The sequence below is a fragment of the Thalassophryne amazonica genome, chromosome 3 (assembly GCF_902500255.1).
Source record: "Thalassophryne amazonica chromosome 3, fThaAma1.1, whole genome shotgun sequence".
Taxonomy (NCBI): Eukaryota; Metazoa; Chordata; class Actinopteri; order Batrachoidiformes; family Batrachoididae; genus Thalassophryne; species Thalassophryne amazonica.
In genome coordinates, this window is record NC_047105.1 from 39,607,818 (window position 1) to 39,632,707 (window position 24,890).

The 24,890-nt window shown below is 40.7% G+C and overlaps 1 protein-coding gene across 1 annotated transcript in view; it reads left to right on the plus strand.

Moving 5' to 3' along the window:
* Positions 1–24,890, plus strand: part of necab3 (N-terminal EF-hand calcium binding protein 3) — a 155,758-nt gene that overhangs the window by 31,639 nt on the left and 99,229 nt on the right. The window contains exon 3 of the mRNA XM_034166078.1: positions 20,699–20,807. Within this exon, the coding sequence (XP_034021969.1) occupies positions 20,699–20,807 (109 nt within the window). The remainder of the gene's footprint in view (positions 1–20,698; positions 20,808–24,890) is intronic.

The following is a 24,890-nucleotide window of genomic DNA, read 5'->3' on the forward strand; positions in this document are numbered from 1 at the left end:
TTTTGCTCTATGGCAAGATGCAATATCATCTTGAAAAATGATTTCATCATCCCCAAACATCCTTTCAATTGATGGGATAAGAAAAGTGTGCAAAATATCAAAGTAAACTTTTGCATTTATTGATCATGATAATGACAGCCATCTCCCCAGTGCCTTTACCTGACATGCAGCCCCATATCATCAATGACTGTGGAAATTTACATGTTCTCTTCAGGCAGTCATCTTTATAAATTGGCTTCCTGTTAATTCTAGAATAGAATAGAATTTAAAATTCTTCTTCTTACTTATAAGGTTTTGAATAATCAGGTCCCATCTTATCTTAGGGACCTCGTAGTACCATATCACCCCAATAGAGCGCTTCGCTCTCAGACTGCAGGCTTACTTGTAGTTCCTAGGGTTTGTAAGAGTAGAATGGGAGGCAGAGCCTTCAGCTTTCAGGCTCCTCTCCTGTGGAACCAGCTCCCAATTCAGATCAGGGAGACAGACACCCTCTCTACTTTTAAGATTAGGCTTAAAACTTTCCTTTTTGCTAAAGCTTATAGTTAGGGCTGGATCAGGTGACCCTGACCCATCCCTTAGTTATGCTGCTATAGACGTAGACTGCTGGGGGGTTCCCATGATGCACTGTTTCTTTCTCTTTTTGCTCTGTATGCACCACTCTGCATTTAATCATTAGTGATCGATCTCTGCTCCCCTCCACAGCATGTCTTTTTCCTGGTTCTCTCCCTCAGCCCCAACCAGTCCCAGCAGAAGCCTGCCCCTCCCTGAGCATGGTTCTGCTGGAGGTTTCTTCCTGTTAAAAGGGAGTTTTTCCTTCCCACTGTAGCCAAGTGCTTGCTCACAGGGGGTCGTTTTGACCGTTGGGGTTTTACATAATTATTGTATGGCCTTGCCTTACAATATAAAGCGCCTTGGGGCAACTGTTTGTTGTGATTTGGCGCTATATAAAAAAATTGATTGATTGATTGATAAATCTCAGTGGAACGGCACCAAACAAAAGTTCCAGCATCATCACCTTGCCCATTGCAGATTCAAGATTCATCATTGAATATGACTTTCATCCAGTCATCCACAGTCCACGATTGCTTTTCCTTAGCCCATTGTAACCTTGTTTTTTTCTGTTTAGGTGTTAATGATGGCTTTCGTTTAGCTTTGCTGTATGTAAATCCCATTTCCTTTAGGCGGTTTCTTACAGTTCGGTCACAGACGTTGACTCCAGTTTCCTTCCATTGGTTCCTCATTTGTTTTGTTGTGCATTTTTGATTTTTGAGACATATTGCTTTAAGTTTTCTGTCTTGACGCTTTGATGTCTTCCTTAGTCTACCAGTATGTTTGCCTTTAACAACCTTCCCATGATTTCCAGGGTGAGGGGGAAGATATCCATGTGGGGAAGATATACTCTTGCAATGGTTCTGCACAAGAAAGACTTTACAGAGTGGATAATATCTGGAAACAGGAATGCTAATGGCCCACCTTTTTCACCTTTGACCGCATAAGGAGCAGTCAAACTGTAAAGGCAAAATAATGCGATATAAAGACTCCATTGTCTTGTCATATTGGATTAAAATTACAGCAAAGCAATCCAATAAATCTGAATGTTCTCTATCGACATATTACATATTGATGAAAATAATATTGCTTCACCATGAAAGCTGACAGGATTTTAATAAATAATTGTCCTTGTTGCCTGTGGTGGGACTATGACTGAGAATGTCCAGCGAAAAACCAATTTATTCCTGTCTTAGAGCAGATGAATTTCAGTGTTGAAGCAAATAAAGGAAGAAAAGACTCAACATATTACAGGATTTAAGGAGAACATAATCAGCATCATCTCAAACAGCAATTACATGTCAAAAGTCTTTGGCATGAGATGGAGCCTGTTGGAAATTGTTCTGTGGCTTCCAGGCGAATGCATTTAGTTTAAAATTTTTATTAGAAAGAGCTGAGTCAGTCTGTTTTTCATGGCTGAACCAGTTGTGGAGAAAACCTGGTAGAAAAGAGGGACAAAGGAGTGTTAATATTAAAAGAAGACAAGAATATATACTGTGCTACTCTCACAGCTCTCTATCTTGGGTTAGAACAAACGTTAGCCGGCGTGACACCATTCTGTTTTATTTAACATTAAATGTGCAAGATACACTACATTGTTAAAAATATCTCCACAGATGTTTAATTTTCCCTGCAAACTGTGTTAGAGTATTCTGAAAATGCACCACCGGCCTGCTGCTAATGTGTATTTGTGGGGTGATTTTGTGGAATGGACCGAGGGATGAGATCAACAAAATAAGACAGTTTTAAAAGATGAACAAAGACATAATTTATCATTATTTACCAGCATCTTAATGATAATTTCAAGGGGTGGTGGCCAAGTGGTTAGTGCACATGGTGCAGAAGTGCAGAAAGTTGCCGGTTCAAACCCCACATTTCTCCATATAATGTGGAGTTGCATCAGGAAAGGCATCCTGCCTAAAACTTGTGCAAAATCAAAATGCAGACACACCTGGGATCTGCTGTGGTGACCACAAGTGAAAACAAGGGAGCATCAATGATAATGTGTTGTTTGATTAACAAGAAGATTGCAGTGGTTTGGTGGGGGACGTGTGAATGGATGTATTTACCTTAGTTTTGGGAGTATAAGTCACATTTTTATACATCTGTGAGGTCCTGTGATTTATAAGCCACTGCAGATTCTTATTTATTTTGCGTCCTCCCACAACTTATATTGCTGATCTATTTTTTGATGGCTTTGTTCCTACATTTTATATTTTGCCTTCTTTTTAAAAATGTTTGAAATAAACTAAATCCAATCAATATGAAATATATAATTTTTTTTATGGAAATCAGTTCCGATACTTTATAATGTTCTCCACTCAGATTGCAATAGCCAATCACTGATTAGCCTTTCTGTCCATCATTTACTTGTATTTTGGCATGCTTGGCGTCAGAAAGTTATGTTGGATCCAGAAGGATCCAAAAAGGCTAGGACCAAAAGTTATATTGGATCGGTTCCCACTGAACAATAGCGTTAGAGCTTACTGCCAACAGCTAGCCAATCAGAGAGCAGCATACGAATGTCAGGGACTAGCTGACAGATGCTGGTTGAAAAAATGGCGACAAACATGTCACCTGCCAGTGAGGTTTGCTGAGTTCACAGAGGAGGAACTGGTGGAAATATTGAACTCCAGGGATGCCAAAAACACTAAGAAGGTAGCCAAGCACGCTACTGACATTTTAGAAGCATTCATCTGACTCAGTCACATGCTGTTCACAACAAAATTAATTGATCTAATTTACTTGACTCTTGCAGAACATAACAATTGATGGATGTATATTGTTTGTAAGTTTGATTGGTGACTGTGCCTAGTACATTGAAATGTGGATTTTTTTTTTTTTTAACATTTCAGTAGATTTTTTAAAATGTGTCCATTGTGAAATTTGGAATTATTAAAAGACTTTTATTTTATTTTTTTCTATTTAATTATTTTTTTTTTTTTTTACAAAGTTTCTCTTGATAACACATTTTGGTAGTTCAAAAGGTTATTGCCTCTTTTCTTAATATTGTATGAAAGCAACATATGGGCTTTAAATTAGAGGCTAAAACACACCTTATGCAATCTTCAACACATATGGCCTGCTAGTGTGCACTAAGTCTAAGAATATCCCAACCAGTACTGGTTTACAAATAACAAAATATTTGGTTGAGTGATTTTTCTTATGAAGCTGCAATGCTTTCATGGGAATTTCTAAACCACTTTGGAGAGGCTGAAAAAGTCTTAACCTTTGGAGAGATAAGCCCGCGTCCCACTTTGTGCCCTACTTTTAACCGGACTTCCCCGTTCATTCGTTTGGTTCTTGTTATGTTGATCTTGTGAGCACTTTAACTAAAACAAAAAGAGAGCAGGATGAAATAAGAGCTGCTTGTATCCTGCTGTGCTGAAGTTTTAGCACCTTACCAGTTTCACCAGTTGCACAAACTCACTAAGGTGGATTAGTGGTTAGCATTGTTGCCTCACAGCAAGAAAGTCACGGGATCGATTCCCACTGTTCCTTTCTGTGTGGAGTTTACGTCCTCTTCCCATGTTTGCGTGGGTTCCCTCCAAGTGCTCCGACTTCATCCTACTCCCAAAGACACACGGGTTAGGTGAACTGGAAACTCTATGTTGACTGTGAATGTGTTTTTTTGTGTATATGTGTCCCTCTGATAGACTGGCATCCTCGCCTCTCGAATAAATTAATAAAATTACTAAAATTATGTAGATTTCCCTGGTACACCTCATCCCATTCATGCTTTTTATGCACATTACAGCTGACTAACCCAAAGTTTTACTTAGTTGTATAACGCGCCTAACATATATTTGCCCCTCTGTGTGTGTGTATGTGTGTGTGTGTGTGTTGGGGGTGGGGTGGGGGGGGCAGGAAGAATGAAACCTGAACACTGTCAGGCCCAGCTAACAGGCTAACCTTGGTTCAGGTGTTTATTGCATTATATTTTGGGGGGCTGAGTGGTGGATCTCACAATGGTTTTGCTTTGCTGTGGCCATTAAATATTATGACCCAATTATTTCCTCAGTAATCGTGTATTAACTCGACCTAACATCTTCAAGATAACCATAACTGCTACAAATGCTAATGTTGTTAGCATCCAACAGATGAGCTCAGCTAACAGGCTAATCTTAGTTTGGTTGTTTATTACATCATATTTTTGGGGGCTTGGCAGTGGTCCTCTGGTTCTGTGGCCATTAAATATTATGACCCAATTATTTCCTCAGTAATCGTGTATTAACTCGACCTAACATCTTCAAGATAACTATAACTGCTACAAATGCTAATGCTGTTAGCATCCAACAGATAAGCTCAGCTAACAGGCTAATCTTAGTCTGGTTGATTATTACATCATATTTTGGGGGGCTGGGCAGTGGTCCTCTGGTTCTGTGAGCATTAAATATGATGACCCACTTATTTCCTCAGTAATCATGGATTAATGAACTAACATCACAAAGCTACACATAGCTGCTAAAAATGCTCACACCTTTAGTATCCAAAACTACATCACACAGTAATTTTACTTCACTCAAATACTGGCCCACACACCCCTTAGATGATTTGTTTGGGAAATTAATGACACAACAAGCCCTATTTTTATTATATAGGTATTTGTAAGAAAATGCTAAGAAAAACAGAGACAGATCTTTACTGTAGACACAGCCTACCCTGAGCCCCTTACCGACTGCAGTGACAACACACGCACAAAAACGACAAAAAAATCAAAAAGCATCAACACATTTCACAAAGCAGTGGACCGACTGCTGCTGGGAGGGCCCGTCGAAGCGTTAAGCCTGATTAGATTCTGATTGTGTCCTGATTTGTCCATGTCCTTGCTATGTATATTTTGAACATGTCCAAAGTTCAACCATGTGCTCCACGTTCATGGAGACCATACCATGTCCTTATCAGTTTCTACTGTGTTTTGTAAAAGTTCCTGTTGTGTCCACTCAATGTTTTCCAAGTGTACAACTAGAAATGCAGCTGAGTGTGATGGGGATAAGTGCCGTGTGACTGGGCCATAAAGCATACTCCACAATAGCTGGACTTCATGTCGTCTTGGAGATGATTCACCACCACTCATCTTTAGTTTTTACATAAAAGTCATATGATATCGCCACATCACAACAAAGTTGCCTCAGGGCACTTCACACAAGTAAGGTCTAACCTTACCAACCCCCAGAGCAAGCAGACAGGCGACAGTGGTAAGGAAAAACTTCCTCTGAGGAAGAAACCTCAAGCAGACCACACTCAAAGGGGTGACCCTCTGCTTGGGCCATGCTACTGACACAAATTACAAAACAATTCACAAAATAATAATACACAAAATAACACACAAAATAATATACAGGAAATGTTGCCGGTGCACAGGGCAGGAGGGTTTCAGAAACAGACACCACACCCATCTTTGGATAAGCCACATCTCAAACATATCATATAAAAACAGAATCAGGCATCAGAAAGACAACAAATACAGTATAATTTGTCAGCATTAAACAACAAGAAAAACAGGAAATACTAAGGTGATCGCTGGCCACTAGCCCTAAACTTCACTAAAAGACCCAGAATTTAGATAAAGTTGAGGCTGCAGCATTTCTGCTTCGAGTCAAAAGTCTGGCATTTTGAACCAATTGGAGACCCCTAATGCTGGACTGTGGTAAACCAGAAAATACAACATTGCGGGACAAACATTGAGACAAACGCATGAATCAGGGTCTCAGCATCAGCCATAAACAGGATGGGATGAATCTTCGCTGTATTTCGCAGGTGAAAGAAAGTCTCTAAACTCTAATCTGTAGGTCAAAGGACAATGTAGAATCAAAAATTAACCCGAGGTTCCTCACTTTGTCAGTGTGATGTGTGACACATGAGCCTAGGCTAAGTGTTAGTTGGTCAAATTGATGCCGATGTCTCACTGGACCAAGAATCATCATTTCAGTCTTATCAGAGTTTAAAAATAGGAAGCTGCAAGACATCCAGCTTCTCACTGATGCAAGGCAATGTTCCAAGGATTTTATATGGATGAGATTACCAGCAGTTATCGGCATGTATAACTGAGAATTATCAGCATAGCAGTGAAAGGTAATCCCAAAACGCTGCAATATGTGCCCAAGGGGTGCTATATAAATGGAAAAAAGCAGAGGGCCTAAGACGGACCCCTGTGGAACCCCACATTTCATGTCACTAAGGTTAGAGATAGTGCTATTGTACAAAACACAGTGAGAATGACTGGTCAGGTATGACAACCACCACGAAAGGGCAGTCCCAGTAATCCCAAAATGATTCTCAAGCCTATCGAGTAGACTATGATGATCCACGGTAGCTAAAGGTTATAAGAGATCATGATACAGTTCCTCATGAGAGTTGTTAAAACTGACTTACCTCTAGAGTTGTCCTCTCCCTGACTGATGTGAGAAGAAGCCTTATCTTCCTGGGTAGCGATAAAAGGACAGCATTTTAAGTGTCAGAAAGACTATTGTAACCCTCTGTAAGCATAAGAAGGATAGTGTTTTAAATAAGGATGGGATGACTATCTGTAATAGTCGACTACAACTACTTAACATCCGACTAGTCCACTATTTTTTATTAGTTGACTAGTCGAAAGCCATTTCTTAAGTTCATTTAACCCTTAAATGAATAGACCTGCTGGAGCTGCGACCACTCCAGTCAGTGAAGAAAGTGTGTGAACCTTGGCAGGTGAATTAGTCAACTCAAATGGGTAGTCTCTGCCTAGTAAATTAATGCAGGTATTGTCTTCATGCTAATGCTGTTTTTTGTATTTGTGATTAAATGTCACATTTGATTTTCACTATGAAGACCCGAAATTGGCTTAATTCATTCAATGTCAAATTTAGTCATCAACCAGTCGATGTGAACATTAGTGACCTCGTCGACTAGTCGATGACTAATTCATTAGTCATCCCGATGCTAGTTTTAACTCTCTCGCCCGAATGAGGTAACGAGACACCTATTTTTTATTTTTATTTTTGTGCATTTCAAAGTTTGTTGTAAATTGCCTGGATATATTTCCAAGTTGGTGTGTTCATGTGCCGAAAAGGACTGATAAATGATATTCATATTCTGCTGCACTGCAAATGTTTTGGGCCATTGAACACAGAAGACAAACAGCCAACATTCACTCATTCATTTTCCATACCCGCTTACTCCAGTCAAGGATCACGGGGGGTTGGACCCTATCCCAGCATTCATAGGACATGAGGCGGGGTAAACCCTGGAAAGGACATCACTCTGTCACAGGGCCACAGCCCACATGGATTCAATAATTTTTGCCCGAGGCCAAAAATATGGGCATCGGGTATTGCGAAGGCCTGGTGTCCATCCATCTGTCTCTCTGTCCATCTGTCTAGTCCTATTACTACCATTGTCTTCAAATTCACAGGGAACATTCTTGGGACACAGACCTTGGAAAAGCTCAAAGTTGGGAGGGAGTTTTTCCTTACCACTGTTGCCCGTGTGCTTGCTCTAGGGGTTGGTAAAGTTCGACCTTACTTGTGTGAAGCACCTTGAGGCAACTTTGTTGTGATTTGGTGCTATATAAATTAAATAAACTGACTTGAATGGCTAAATGTGACTTATTATAAGAGCTCAAAAGGTTGTTTTTTTTTTTTTACATATTCCCCCAACACACACAGGAACAACAAAAAAATGTGGTTAATGCTTCCTAATCAATAATCTAAGGTGATGACTGGATGTTTTTGGTGTTAGGTCTCTCTGGAAGATCCTTGAGTACTGCTGGAATGACTGTTTCAGAAATGCAGCTACTTTTGGAGACTCAGATGAGGAGTATCACTTGGGCTTTGAGTTACTGTCAACTGCAACATTTTGTCCATGTGAAGTGTTTCTCTGAGAAAGATCCAACATGCAGATGTCTCAGTGTAAAAAGCCCCAGTGGCTGGAGAAGGACACCCATATTTCACCTGGTTGCAGCAGATAGATGATTATTTTTGAGGAGTGGGGATGGACGAGTTGTCTTTCTGGGGAGTTCCCATGCAGGACCAAAAGTGGTTCTGTGTGTGGCAGACGTGGTAACATGCAGCACCAGACTGGACCTGACCCTGAAAGATGCTATGTGACAAAAATGAAACTAATAAGTACTGTACGTTCCTTTGAGTTCTCCCTTGTTTCACTGTGTTACCACAGCAGAGTCAAGGTGAATCTGTATGTTGATTACACGTGTGCCAACTCCACATGACATGCAGAATGGGCAGGGCCTTAAACCTGGACACAGTGCACATTGTTGCACAAAAAACAAAAAAGTTGGTGTGAATTTTAAACTTCATAAATCTATCATGTGAAGTTACCATAAGGTTGAGAATATTTTCTGCTAAACAATACATTACTGCCAATCTGTGCAACTATTGCACCATCATTTTGAAACGACAGAGTAGCAAAACGTCTTGCATCAGTTCTGACATTCTGTGGTCACAGTGATTTTCTTGCTTGTGAAAGAAGAGAAAATGCACAAATCAGAATTGATAAGAAGCCAACAGGTGTTAGTCATCAGCAAACAGACACATAATTCCCCCACCTGGCTGCAGATCTTTCTTCTCTTGGCGATTTGTTGGTAACTTTGATGCCATTTGGAAAATAATGAATTCATCTCCCTTAAAGCCCCCATCACACATAGCAAGAGTTTGCCAAAGCCATGCCTGACACGGCAAATACTGCCATAACCTGATGCAGTCGTGAGAAAAAGGGGTGTGGTCAGCCATGTCAGAAGACAGACAGACTGCCTTGTTCACACCTGTCAGATTGCATCCAAAATGTATGTAGGTGACACAGATTGCTGTCAGATGCCCATAAAAGGCGCTACAGACTGCCAAAATTTCTGGATGGCAAATAGAATGGAGCGCTGTGTTCCTCGCTTTGTAGAGGACATGTCTTGGACATCAAAGAACAACCAATGTATGGACAGGACTCACATCATGTGTGTCCATCCGTGCGGTCACCCACTCTCATTCAATCACTACTTCGCTTGTCCTCTTTTCCCGCAGGCTCACTGACCTCACGTACATGTGTGTGTGTGCGTAAAGGTGCTGTCATGAGGAAATCACTGCTCAGTGTGTCTGTATATTTTCATAATGAGCCACTACGTGCGCTCGCACATGCACGTAGCACTGCAGGTCATACCAGCAGGCTTACTGTGCCAGATCCAGCTCAGAGTTCCTTCATATGCACTCAGATTGTTTCGGATCCCGTTTTGCCGCCATCGGAATATGTAAATTGCGGTTAGATGGTCCTTAGATAACACATGGACCAACGTCGGACAGGTGTCCCATCTCCACCGTGCCCGGAGAATTAGGAATATGTACATTACACTCGGGGGAACTGATTTTAAAATTTAAAAAATTTTAAATTTTAAAAATGCTTGTCGCTGTTCAGCTTTGTTTATTTTGTTTATCGGTTTAAAAGTTATCGGACAAAATTAATCGTAAGATAAATGGTCCGATAATGGTTTTTAAAGTTATCTAAAAAGATAATCCGATGATGAAAACATTATCTTCGATAATTATGTTATCGTAATATCGGAAGTGTGCCCACCACTGTTATTACTACTACTGTAGTTGTTGCAATTATTATTAATATATAAACAAAAATAAATTTAAAAAATCTTACAATTTGTAATGCATTTGACTCTTTCAGGACAACAAACACTGAGCCATTAATTATTATACAGAAAACAAATGCACACAAACGTGCTGTGATGCGAACAGCTAAATGCTAACTTTAACATTGAAAACGCCATAGACATGCTAACGCGCTAGCATGGGTCCCGTTTTTAAGTTATAAAATACATCTATCAACTGTTTCAGAAGACCATAACAGGTCAGTATAAAAGGTAAATATTACTCACAGACATATGCTCTTTGGCATCTTAGCGGGGAAGAATTAACATAAAGTGAGAAAAGACAAAGAACCAACGAAGCTTCAAAGAGAGCTGCTCTGTGGAAACGGTTGATTACAGACCCTGCAGGGGTTCTGTAATCAATGTAGAGACATGATCATTTTCCTGACAAACATCCCCAAAAACAACGGCCGCTCTGAAGGACGATAAGGGAATCATTAAGCAAACAGGTTATTGATGTCAGTGGATCGAATCATTTCTTAATGATACCTGAAAAGAACTGGTTCTCGATACCCAGTCCTAGCCCCGTCACACATAGCCAGAATCACGCAGAGTGGCATCGGACGTATGACTTGGCGCACATCCGAAATATGTTGGATTTCAGTTCCAAAACGTTCTGACAGCCATCTGCGGAAGTCGACAAAGTTGGTCAAAAATCTGCCGGTGGCCCCCGAGTGTGACACATATGCTCATAATTCTCCAGGCACCATCAAGATGGGAAACCTGTCTAACGGTGATCCATGTATTATCTGATGACCATCTAACTGCAATTTACATATTCCAATGGCAGCAAAACGGGATCCAAAATGATTTGAGTGCATACGAGGGAACCTTGAGATAGATCTGGCACAGTATGCCTGCCAGTATGACCCGCAGTGCCACATATAGTAATCCCACCCCCACCCCCCAGAGTACAAAGGAACTGTTGAACTATATGTTGCACACATCATCATGATAATAATTCAGAATTATTGTCATGTACAGTGAATGTGAACAACTATCAAACCGAAAGCTCCGTGCACGGCTGCGCGCATGGTGCCGCAAATTTGAATGGGCTGTTACATCCGCAGTAGACCTTACAGTACAGATATTTGTCTATTCCTTCCCATGGGTGATGTAAATAATGTAAACTATTGTTTCCATCATAACATGGGCAGCTGCCTCTCTGTGGTGCACAGTGATGCATCATTGCACCCATCAGGCTCGGAGCTGAACAGATCTCACATTGTAATAAATGTTCATCTAACTCTGGAGGAGATATCACATGGAGTTGTGCCAGGCCGTTACGCCATTAATAAATATGCATCTTACCTCCAACAGCAGTCCAGGGGTATTTCACAGTGTGGACGAGGACATGAAGCCAGGACAGCAGCTTGTGGTTAGAATCCTCTCACCACCCCCCCCCCCCCCCAAAAAAAGGTGATAATGCAACCATCGCGGCGTCCAGAGTTGCGTTCTGCAAAAAAAGAAATTTCCCTGGACAGGCTCCATCTGAGGGAGTGTATGGCCCAACTGCAGCAAACTCTGGAGTGAAGCTGTCCACTTGTCCAGTGGAAGGTGCGTGCATGTGCGCCCCAGGCAGTCTTATGCACACACATTTTTGAGTGATAATTACAGCCCCATGTGTGGCGTGGCGCGCAGGTGTTCTATGAGGAAAACTGCTCTTGTCTGTCCTGCAGCCAGTTGGAGATCGGGCAGTCTGCAGTGCCTTTTATGGCCGTCTGACAGCAATCTGTGTCATCCACCTGCTGTCTACGTACGCTTTGGATGCCATTGTACAGGTGTGGACGAGGCAGTCCGGATGCGTTTGGACGACGGCTGGCCATGCCGCTTTTCCACCCCGACTGCGTCGCATAATGTCAACCTACTTTAATAATTTGCTGTGTCGGAATGGCTCCTCCACATTCTTGCTATGTGTGATGGGGGCCTTATGGGCCTTTCACATTGAACGCGTCAGAAACGTCAAATGCGTCAAAAATCGGTCTAAAAAGCATTATTTTCAATGAGACGCGTTGCTTTTTAGATGCATCACAAGCGTTGCGTCAAAAGCCGAGCTACAGCGACCTTCTGACGGGAGCACGCATTGCCGCTTGTCGGCAGGCTGGCGCGGTCAAAGTTCAACCCAGTCCAACTTTCAATGCTCTGAGTTGTGACGTACCTTCGCGCTGTCCAATAGGAACGATGCGAACGATGCCAAAACACGGAAGACTAGTGGCAGAAACCACTGATCTGTACAAAACAGAAACGTGTCACAGGACTGCTCATTTATAGAGCAGTTTTCTGAAGAAAAATCCTTGGAAATGTTTTTTGTTGTTGTTTCTTACCTCAAAATTTCTGATTACTGTTAAAAAAAAAAAAAAAGTTTAGAACACTTGTAAATAAAATTGCTAAATAAATCAATAAATGGTTCTTTAGAAACCTTTCATCTGTAAATTAATTATTTTTAGACAAATAAAATAACATGGAAATTTGTACATTTTTAAGTCTGGTAGATTATTTACTTATTCATTTCAACCAGTAAAACAAACACTGTAAAATTTACAGTGTCTGTTTTTCAGTGTAAATAAATACAAATTACAAATGCAACAGGAAATAATTTAACAATGACTGCAGTGTGATTGTAAAGTAGGATTTCTGTGACATAAACCTCATGATGATTTTTTTTATATATGTAATTGCCTTTAATGTTATCAGGACAGTCATTTTCTAAAATATAAATTTGAGCACAATAAGTGGAGAGCTTCTACTTGTACAAATGTCTTTTGACTTTGATTCGTGGATATTCTTAATGATCCATTCATTTATTGTTAAAATTTAAAATGAAACAGCTTTTTAAAAAATAATAAAATAGTTGCTGTTGAAAGAGCCTTTTATTTAGAAGCAGGTGATGATGTGCTGAATTTTCGGGACCAGATGAAGGTCTCTTCTGCAGCTTTGAACTCTGGTGGTGTTGCTGAAGACACTTTTGTCCTATTTTGAAGAGCAGAGATGTTTTCTTTAAACTGGACTTCGTGGTGTTCAGCTCATCAATGGAAGTTTGGTTGTCTGCACAGCAAATGTTCCTGATTGGGACAAAAAATATTTCTTTAAATATAAACACTAAACAGTTTATATATATAAAAAAGAAACAACAACAAAAAAAAAAGATGGAAAAAAGTTATTTAAAGTTAGGCTTTTGTGGTGTCCGAAAAAAGCTGTAGTTTTATTTGGTAAAAATAAAAAAGACTAAACCATTTACAAATTAAAGCGTTCACTCAGATCAACTGTGCTAAAAGGCTAAGCTAACGTTAGCTGATCATTAAACCCTCACAGCAGTGCAGTAAACATGTTTTATTTTTAGATTATTCTCTCCTCAATAAAGCTGCAGAACTAAACTCCATTGGGACTTCGCATATATCCAAAAAGTGGGAGATTTCGGACTGAGTGGGTTTGCTCCATCCCCCCGGCTGCCTGCCTCCGTCTGCCCAGTGATGATGCCTGAAGGCTGGCTTCTCTGTGCGAGTCGGCCTGCTGTCGCGGTTCGATCGATATCCAATCAAGTCGTCAGTCCTCCCTCGGTCGGCATCAGTCCGAAAAGTAGCTGAGTAAAAGCTTCTCCCAACAGGGTGATGGGAGAATCGTTCTACTGCTGTTTTTTAAAGCTTTTTTGTCGTTCAGGTGATGCAAATTCAAGATGGCGATCGCTGAACTTTTTTCAGGTTGTGGAAACAGCCAGAGTGTGACGTAGCAATCTCCGCCCCCTTGCCACTTCCGAAGCGAAGCATCTGACGTCACGACGTGTTGGAAAAGCATCCGACAGATTGGAAAGCGTTGACGCATCAGCCTGACGTGTTCAGTGTGAAAGGCCCATTACAGTCTAAACCGTACTTAGAGATACGAATTGGTTGTGGTAAGAAATTCACGAATGGCAATCAAGACTTTCATTGAGGGAGAAGTGATGCATGCGCAGCAGCACATTAGACTTAGACATGCTGCTGTGGTGCTCTGATTGCTCCCTGTCTTTTATGATGAAATTATGCTGAATTTAAAAATCTTAGCCAGAGAGAAGAAATGGTTTGAGAGAGGTGTGAAGGAGGCATTCTATGTGAAACAGTTGAAACCCAGCCTTAACTGGGGAGGGGGTCTGAGACACGCTTTGTCCCCTGTTTACAATGGGGTACTCAGGTCAAAGCAGTTTCAGTCTTTTGTTCATGGTAACGAGTCATTCACGCCATCAGGAGAGGCGTCAGTCCCATCGTTAGGAGGGACAGCTACCCTGTCACTAGGAGGGTGCTAACTAGAGCACAATAGGTGCTAATTAAAGCAATTGTTTAGTCACTAGCCAATAGCAGTCTGCCTCTCGGTAGGAGGCGTCTGGTTAGGTTTAAAAACTCCAGCTTTTGTGGCTTCGGTTTGTTCTTCTCGACAAGGGTCAGACAGAAGTCAGACTACCAGAGCAAGAATTTTAGTTGAGGAAGCTTCTGTGATTTGAAGCGAAATGTCCTCGCATCAAGCAACCTAGTCCAGTCGAAGATTCAAGCTTCTCTACTATGCTGAATTTATGTCAAAATGATTGTTGTACAAAAGCTTCAGATATCTGTCACTGAGGTAGATGATGACTGGAGTGCAGTTTTAAGCAGAAACAAGACCATAATTGGTGAATTGCTGCTGATGCTCTAAAATGACGCATGTGCCTTGAAGGTGGGGGGTTAGGGTGGACCATTCGGCCAGCGACACCGGTACACATTTACAGCTGAGTGAACTGGGACAATCCAGATGAGGTCTTGTCCAAGTACTCAGACAGGTAGCATTGCTGGAAATTGAACCCAGATCTACATATTGGTTGCCCAACCCTTATCCTGCTGAGATACATGCTCCACTGCTTCTACAAGAGGGATTATCAGATACCTTTTACAGCATCACCATATTCAGTATCTCAAAATAACTGAAGAGTAGAGGTTGCATCTGCTGGTGGGGATGGGGGGGTCTGATAACAAATATGGGACACACTTTAATTTTAGTAAAGCAAAATGACAAGTGCAGGAAAACCTGATTAAATGAAATTTGGGAGCATGCAATATTGTCAGTATTTTTTTGAACGTATTTATTGTCTCAATTGGAAACCACCCAGGTAGAGCAGAGATGTACAAGGCAGAAAAAAAGGAAGGAAAATGTAAAGGCTGTTTTAAAGAGCGAGCTGTTCTAAGAGCGAGCCAAAGAGCCCAAGGGCAGTTTAAGTAGCTCAACTAAGCCATTACTCACTGTGGTCAAAAGTAACAATGAGCAGTCTCAGAGATGCTCTGAATGAACAGATGGCGTTCAAAAAAATGCCCTTGAGCTTTCAGCTTTACTGAATCAATCAATCAATCAATCAATTTTATTTATATAGCGCCAAAACACAACAAACAGTTGACCCAAGGCGCTTTATATTGTAAGGCAAGGCCATACAATAATTACATAAAAACCCCAACGGTCAAAACGACCCCCTGTGAGCAAGCACTTGGTGACAGTGGGAAGGAAAAACTCCCTTTTAACAGGAAGAAACCTCCAGCAGAACCAGGCTCAGGGAGGGGCAGTCTTCTGCTGGGACTGGTTGGGGCTGAGGGAGAGAACCAGGAAAAAGACATGCTGTGGAGGGGAGCAGAGATCAATCACTAATGATTAAATGCAGAGTGGTGTATACAGAGCAAAAAGAGAAAGAAACACTCAGTGCATCATGGGAACCCCCTAGCAGTCTAAGTCTATAGCAGCATAACTAAGGGATGGTTCAGGGTCACCTGATCCAGCCCTAACTATAAGCTTTAGCAAAAAGGAAAGTTTTAAGCCTAATCTTAAAAGTAGAGAGAGTGTCTGTCTCCCTGATCTGAATTGGGAGCTGGTTCCACAGGAGAGGAGCCTGAAAGCTGAAGGCTCTGCCTCCCATTCTACTCTTACAAACCCTAGGAACTACAAGTAAGCCTACAGTCAGAGCGAAGCGCTCTATTGGGGTGATATGGTACTATGAGGTCCCTAAGATAAGATGGGACCTGATTATTCAAAACCTTATAAGTAAGAAGAAGAATTTTAAATTCTATTCTAGAATTAACAGGAAGCCAATGAAGAGAGGCCAATATGGGTGAGATATGCTCTCTCCTTCTAGTCCCCGTTAGTACTCTACCTGCAGCATTTTGAATTAACTGAAGGCTTTTCAGGGAACTTTTAGGAGAACCTGATAATAATGAATTACAATAGTCCAGCCTAGAGGAAATAAATGCATGAATTAGTTTTTTAGCATCACTCTGAGACAAGACCTTTCTAATTTTAGAGATATTGCGTAAATGCAAAAAAGCAGTCCTACATATTTGTTTAATATGCACATTGAATGACATATCCTGATCAACAATGACTCCAACATTTCTCACAGTATTACTAGAGGTCAGGGTAATGCCATCCAGAGTAAGGATCTGGTTAGACACCATGTTTCTAAGATTTCTAACCTTGTGGAACTCCATAATTAACCTTAGTCTGTGAAGAAGATTCCCCATTTACATGAACAAATTGTAATCTATTAGATAAATATGATTCAAACCAACGCAGCGCAGTGCCTTTAATACCTATGGCATGCTCTAATCTCTGTAATAAAATTTTATGGTCAACAGTATCAAAAGCAGCACTGAGGTCTAACAGAACAAGCACAGAGATGAGTCCACTGTCTGAGGCCATAAGAAGATCATTTGTAACCTTCACTAATGCTGTTTCTGTACTATGATGAATTCTAAAACCTGACAAACTCTTCAAATAGACCATTCCTCTGCAGATGATCAGTTAGCTGTTTTACAACTACCCTTTCAAAAATTTGAGAGAAAAGGAAGGTTGGAGATTGGCCTATAATTAGCTAAGATAGCTGGGTCAAGTGATGGCTTTTAAGTAATGGTTTAATTACTGCCACCTTAAAAGCCTGTGGTACATAGTCAACTAATAAAGATAGATTGATCATATTTAAGATCGAAGCATTAAATAATGGTAGGGCTTCCTTGAGCAGCCTGGTAGGAATGGGGTCTAATAGACATGTTGATGGTTTGGATGAAGTAACTAATGAAAATAACTCAGACAGAACAATCGGAGAGAAAGAGTCTAACCAAATACCGGCATCACTGAAAGCAGCCAAAGATAACGATACGTCTTTGGGATGGTTATGAGTAATTTTTTCTCTAATAGTTAAAATTTTATTAGCAAAGAAAATCATGAAGTCATTACTAGTTAAAGTTAAAGGAATACTTGGCTCAATAGAGCTCTGACTCTTTGTCAGCCTGGCTACAGTGCTGAAAAGAAACCTGGGGTTGTTCTTATTTTCTTCAATTAGTGATGAGTAGTAAGATGTCCTAGCTTTACGGAGGGCTTTTTTTTTTTATAGAGCAACAGACTCTTTTTCCAGGCTAAGTGAAGATCTTCTAAATTAGTGAGATGCCATTTCCTCTCCAACTTACAGGTTATCTGCTTTAAGCTGCGAGTTTGTGAGTTATACCACAGAGTCAGGCACTTCTGATTTAAAGCTCTCTTTTTCAGAGGAGCTACAGCATCCAAAGTTGTCTTCAATGAGGATGTAAAACTATTGACGAGATACTCTATCTCACTTACAGAGTTTAGGTAGCTACTCTGCACTGTGTTGGTATATGGCATTAGAGAACATAAAGAAGGAATCATATCCTTAAACCTAGTTACAGTGCTTTCTGAAAGACTTCTAGTGTAATGAAACCTATTCCCCACTGCTGGGTAGGCCATCAGAGTAAATGTAAATGTTATTAAGAAATGATCAGACAGAAGGGAGTTTTCAGGGAATACTGTTAAGTCTTCAATTTCCATACCATAAGTCAGAACAAGATCTAAGATATGATTAAAGTGGTGGGCGGCCTCATTTACATTTTGAGCAAAGCCAGTTGAGTCTAATAATAGATTAAATGCAGTGTTGAGGCTGTCATTCTCAGCATCTGTGTGGATGTTAAAATCGCCCACTATAATTATCTTATCTGAGCGAAGCACTAAGTCAGACAAAAGGTCTGAAAATTCACAGAGAAACTCACAGTAACGACCAGGTGGACGATAGATAATAACAAATAAAACTGGTTTCAATCAGCCAACCGGAACTGGGGTATTAAATTGCTGTTATTTTAAATTGTCTCTGTGAGCCATTATTAGAGTAGATTGCTCAATCGGGTCTTGACGGCAACAGCCATGCTGTCACTGAATACAAATAATACGTCACCTCTGACAGCTCCCACACTAATGCCACAAAAACGCAATGAGTTTGGGGCTTTATTTTTTTATTTTTTACCCTTTCTGAAGTTATATAACTGTCTTGGACAATTCTGTCATCATGATTCAATAAATACTCACAGAGAAACTCCCCTCGTATCAGTATTTTCAATTTATTTTCAATTTTCCAGGTTCTGAGTAACTCATGCTGTCTAATATGTTTGTGATTGATGACTGCCCGTTAGGACTCTGGGATGCCCCACATGAGCATAAGCCTATCTGCAGGTTTGGACACTTTTATGAGGATTAAACATCGTGAAGTTTCTGTCTGGCAGGCTAACTGCTGACTTCAGTCTTGAACTGATCTGTGTCTGTGCCAGCAGACAGATTGATAGTAGACTTGGGAGGTTGGCGGGGAGGAACCAACCAAACACTTCTTCAACAGATGACAACCAAGATATTTATCTTCAGCTGTGCTCTTGATTTTTTTTTTTATGTACACTGTCTGTCACAACAAGCTGTGCTCGGCACTTAATTAGACTGAACAGAATTTGGGAAAAATTGAACTTGTAGTCTGTACTTTCTTCCATTTTACTCTGATATTTCTGCACAGGATGTTTTTTAAATTTTAGCTTTGCTTGTTGATTTATGCAAAAGCTACGTATTATGCTAATATTTGCTCTGATTTAAAATGCACTTTTTGTGTTGTGACTGCATACCTCTGATTCTTGATTGAATGTAGTAGAAACAACAGTACAAATTAGATATCAGTGAGCAAGAACACCCCACACTCCACCCCGCCCAACGCGCTAAAATAGTCATTGCTGGAATGTCTTGTACGTCTCTCAGTTGTAGTACATGGAGCTCTCTAGAGAAGATACAATCGTGTAACATTATGCATTAAGTGCAGACGTTCAAATATCTCCCCTTGATGATGTCAGACCAGGCTTATTTTCTTTCATGCACATCTTCATATGGTGTGTTGTGAACTTTCACTGAAAACTGCCATCTGGTGTAGGAGGAGTTGCATTTACAAGACTTTGTGGACAGGCAGACAGACTGCTAGTCAGCGTGATTCTTATATACCGCGCACTACATAGGTGAGACTAAGCAACCTTTACACAAAAGGCTATACCAGCACCGCAGAGAGGGCGCCAGTGGACCTCAGTCTGCAGTTCATCTCCACCTTAAAGACACTAACCACACATTTGAGGACAAGGAAGTTAAAATATTAGCCAGAGAGAAGAAATGGTTTGAGAGAGGGGTCAAGGAGGCATTCTTTGTGAAACGTTTGAAACCCAGCCTTAACCGGGGAGGGGGTCTGAGACACACTTTATCCCCTGTTTACAATGGGGTACTCAGGTCAAAGCCGTTTCAGTCTTTTGTTCATGGTAATGAGTCATTCACGTCATCAGCAGAGTCGTCAAGGGAGCCATTAGGAGAGGGTCCGTCCCATCATTAGGAGGGACAGCTGCCCTGTCATTAGGAGGGTGCTAACTAGAGCACAATAGGTGCTAATTAGAGCTATTGTTTAGTCACTGGCCTATAGCAGTCTGCCTCTCTGTAGGAGGGGCTAGTTAGGTTTAAAACTCCAGCTTTTGTGACTTCTTGATTATTCTTCTCTACAAGAGTCAAGACAGAAGTCAGACCACCAGAGCAAGAATTTTAGCTGAGGAAGCTTCTGCGATTTGAAGCGAGACGTCCTCGCGTCAAGCAACCCAGTCCAGTCGAAGATTCAAGCTTCTCTACTATGGAAACCACCTGGACAACTGAGAGCCTACACAGAAACATTTAAAACATGTTTAAAATGTTTACAAAGGCTGTAAAATGTGTAAATGCATATACAGATATACACACACAGATATATTTAAAATGTGTTTAAGATGTGTAAAAGAATAAAAAACACACACAAAGATGTTGAAACTGTGCATGCATGTCAGTTTTTTTGGGGGGGGGGGGCACTATCTATTTGTTCTCTGTGGAGGGGGCTCACTCTCCCATACTTTGAAAACCCCTGCCCTAAACTAAGAGGGATAAGGCAATGCACAACTACTGCTACTCAGCTTGACTTGACACGAAGTTCATCCTGCTTCCTGACTCATGTATGTATGAATCTGACCTTTACTCTAATCCTGTCAACTACGCTCTAAAATAAAACCATTTATCATAATCATAACATATCAGGTCTTTTAAAATTGAGGGTTAACTTTCTTTGTGCTTATATGTTTCCTGGGCCATTAGGTTCATATTATGCATTTCATAAATTTGTCTATAACGACTGTATGTCCTGTATTTCAGATGATGGCAAGCTTTCATTTGAAGAATTCAATGCCTACTTTGCGGACAGTATCCTGACTACCGAGGAGCTACAGGAGCTTTTCTACTCCATAGATGGACGACAGAATAAGTGGGTTTCAATCTTGAACTTTGACTTTCATATACTGTTTGAAAGACGTTTTCATCTGAATTAAATTGTGCCTATTAAAGATAGAAAGAAGTAGGAAAGTACCCTGAACATCAAGAGCTAGGGGCAGAATTAATGGGTTCCTTTTAAGTTCTTGGCTAAAAGGCTTAGCGCTGGAAAGTCTTCAGTTACTTACAGAACTGCAGCTAAATTTCAGCAGTCTGAATGATGTCGATATCCCCATTCCCTTGAACCTGTGGACCACACTATAGACACATCAACAGCTGATCCTCATTAATTGCAAATGGTAAATGGACTGCATTTATATAGCGCTTTTCCATCTGCATCAGACACTCAAAGTGCTTTACAATAATGCCTCACATTCACCCCGATGTCAGGCTGCTGCCATACAACACGCTCACTACACGTCGGGAGCAACTAGGGGATTAAGGAATTTGCCCAAGGGCCCTTAGTGATTTTAAAATAAAGCAATGAAGCCATTCGGCAAGAACCCTCCCCACCACCACCACCACCACCACCCCACACCCCCTAACCCCACTGCCAAAACTAAATGAGAACATGCAAGAAAGCAAAAGCTTGAAAAGGCAGACTATTCTTGCATAGCAATTTCGCTCATTAATATTTTCCCTTTTCCTCGAGTGTTTTGGTTTAATTATTTTTGGTAAATTGCACATTTATATTCATGAGCTACAGGCCTGTATGCACAAATTATAGCGCAACGTGCACAAAGCTAGGAGATGGGTTTTCTACACTGGCTAAGTTCTTTTGTGTGCTCATGTAAATTCATTTTAATCATTACTTTGAATCATGTAATGTATTAAAAAAAACTGAGGGATGGGTTAGATAACCATGTTTCTTGATTACCAAAAAAACTCAAAACCTTTCAACATCAGTAAATTTGTTAAATGCCTTTAACAAATTGTGCCTCTCACAAATGTGGCACTCCATCGGTCATCTCGACAAGCTTTAAAGCTTAGAGTGATTTTGTAAGAACCGAGATCTAATGGCTAAACACTTGCAAAACCTGCCTGGGTCGGTCAACATTCCAACCTAAATCAGAAAACATTGGAACAATATGGAAGCATTTACTTTGACTTTTATTTCATTGCAGACAGTATGAACCCAAGATAGGTTTTCATGTTCTCTGTAGTCAACTTAATTTAATTTGTTCATATAATCTATTCCTGCATTCAATGCCTGCAAACAATATAAAAAAATATTAAGTAAATAAAATAAATAGAAAGGACAGGGGCAGTTTATACTAAACATAGGGCAGCCCAGTCTCACTCTTTTTTTGTGATACTGTCACAAAATGCATTACATTTTTGATGTGATGCATATGTATTTCCACGTGATGACAGCAAGCACACATGCACACATCCATCAAAACATGGGACGTGTTCTGCAGCTGTGATGTCCAGGACCAGAGATGTCTCAACAGCTGTTGACAGCCAGCCACGCCCCCTGTCCTGTCAGCGCACAGACCAAGGTTTTACTCTGTGATCAGATAAGAAGTGCCTCGCCTGCAGGTCGGGCGTGCGAACTACATGCATAAATTTGTTGGGAGGAGCAGGGGGACCGCGCAAAACACACACACACACACACACATGTTGTGGGGGGAGCCGACACTCTGGCATGCCACATGTACACTCTGCAACTCCACAGTCATGGGGCACTTAGACAGATTTCACATCCAGCTCAGACAGTGATCATCTGCTGACTGTTGTCATGCTAACAGCGTGAATGGCCACACATTTTCTAAGTGCGTCAGTTGGAATTTGGCCGACACCTGCTGCGAGAGGGTTCGATGGGCTCACACAGCACACACTCTGTCTTTCACCCGCTGGTGTGTGCAAATAGTTGTAGCAACAGGTGTACGAGGCACTGTCAGCAGCTACGATTTTACACGTTGCATACAATTCCTGCTTTGTCCACACTTCATGCGCAATTTGACCACATTCATACTGTGTGTGAAGGGGCCCTAAGCTATTGTCTGAATTTTATCGGCCCACCCTAGGCATAGCCAGCCCGTGACTTAAAGTCTCTCCATATGTGTGGCATCTACCGTGGGAGTGACCTGCTCTTTACCTTCATGAGTAGGTCTCACCTAGCTGTTGGTGGGGTGTGTGTGTGGCTGAGTCACTGCCTGTTCTGTCTGTCGTCCTCTGCGACCCTCTCTCTCCCCACCTGGACACACCCCTAGCAGCATCTTCCAGGTGTTTGTCAAGGTGGAACTGCGTATAGAATCCACTGTGGTGTGTGTAGACTCAGTCGCTTCCTCTTATATAGTAGCAATGGTATTCTTAGCATCCTTTGAATTCTACCATCTCTGCGATGCCACCTAAAACTCCTCACAGGTATGACTCATATAAGCAGGTGAGTCCGACAGCCACACCTCCACCAGGTGTTATATCAGATCTGACTCAGTCAACCTTGCTAAACCCCGCCTACTGCTACACAGCAATAACTCATTTCTTTTCCTCCAACACATTGATAACAGCAACAAACATACAAACAAAAAACCAAGAAGGTAATCCTCCGGCTAATTCCCATTTGGTGTACATGCATTTCACCTCCCCTGAAATTCCCACTTCATCCTAGGAAAAATTCCCGTTTGGTCTACCCCCATTTTGTCTGCACTCATTTTGACCACTATTCCCATATTGTCTACTCCTAGTTTGTCTACTACCCAAGAGTGTTGAACTTCTAAATAAATCAAAGAAGAGTGATATTGCCACATGAAATTTTGTAATAATATGTTGTTAAGCATCTCCGGGAAAAAATTGTCACTGGAAAGCTGTCAGTAGCTGACTTTATGGACCCTGTGTGGCTTGTAAACTGTGAAATAACGTGTATTAACATGTGAAATAAATATTATAAATATAAAAACATGTGTTGTTGTCATTTATGATACAAACAGTGAAAAATAAACATAATAAAATAATTAAAAAACTGCATTTTTAGACAAAGGTAGACGAAATAGGAAAACTGTGAAAATCAGGTACAGACGAACTGGGAGTAGACCATATGGGACGTTACCAGTCCTCCAGCAGAAACCTCCTTTAGTCACGATTTGTAATGCAAAAGTGTTTTTCTGCTTGTGTTCTGTAAATCTGCAGGAGAAACCTTATCAAATAAAATGGTTACCCATGCTGTAGATTTTTATCTTTTCACATCCTCCAAGGAAGTAGTAAAATCATCTGCGTTTATTTAGTTGTAGCAGGTTTACGTCAAAACTACTGCACGGATTTTGACAAAATTTTCACCACAGATAGATATTATGCCATGGAAAACTCCATTAAATTTTGGAGCGGATTCAGATCTGGATCCAGATTCTGGTTCAAGTTTCACTTTATATAAGCTTTGAAGCTTAACGTCAAAACTACTTCATGGTTTCTCACCAAATTCGTACCGCAGATAGATATTAAGGCATGGAAGAATTTTGGAGGTGATCCGGATTGGCGGACATCAGAAATATTTGATTACTTGATTTTGTATTTGTGTTTTCTGTATTTGCATGTGTTTTCTTAATTTGGAAGTGTTGTGGCCTCTCTGAGCCACCGTAACATGGCAGTGAAAGCTGTCCAAAATCATAAAATAGGAAATGGTAATGAATTAGCTGATTTGGTGACAAGTATGGGTGCTTTCATTTAAAGTAGAAAAAAAGGATTCAATGGAGTGAAAGTAGCAGCCCTGAAAAGAGATGCACTGGAACTCACTTTAATATAAAAATGTGAGTGGAAAATGAAATATGTTGATTATTGTTTTTCTTGTAACACAAAGCATTAATAAGCCTCATTTAAATTTTGGTCCTGATGATGAAAATAACCTTAATGCCATTCGTTGCAACAACAGGGAAGCTTTCATACAATGATGTTCCTGCTTTTATTAAACCATTATATGAGCAAGAGATAGCGTGACATTTTTCTGTCAAAATCACACTGATTTTAACATTTTAACAACACAGATGAACACATTCACGACCACATATGCATTAACACATTTTAAACATAAACCTACATTATAACACAGACTGTAAGTGCATCACTTTTGTTCAGTTTTATT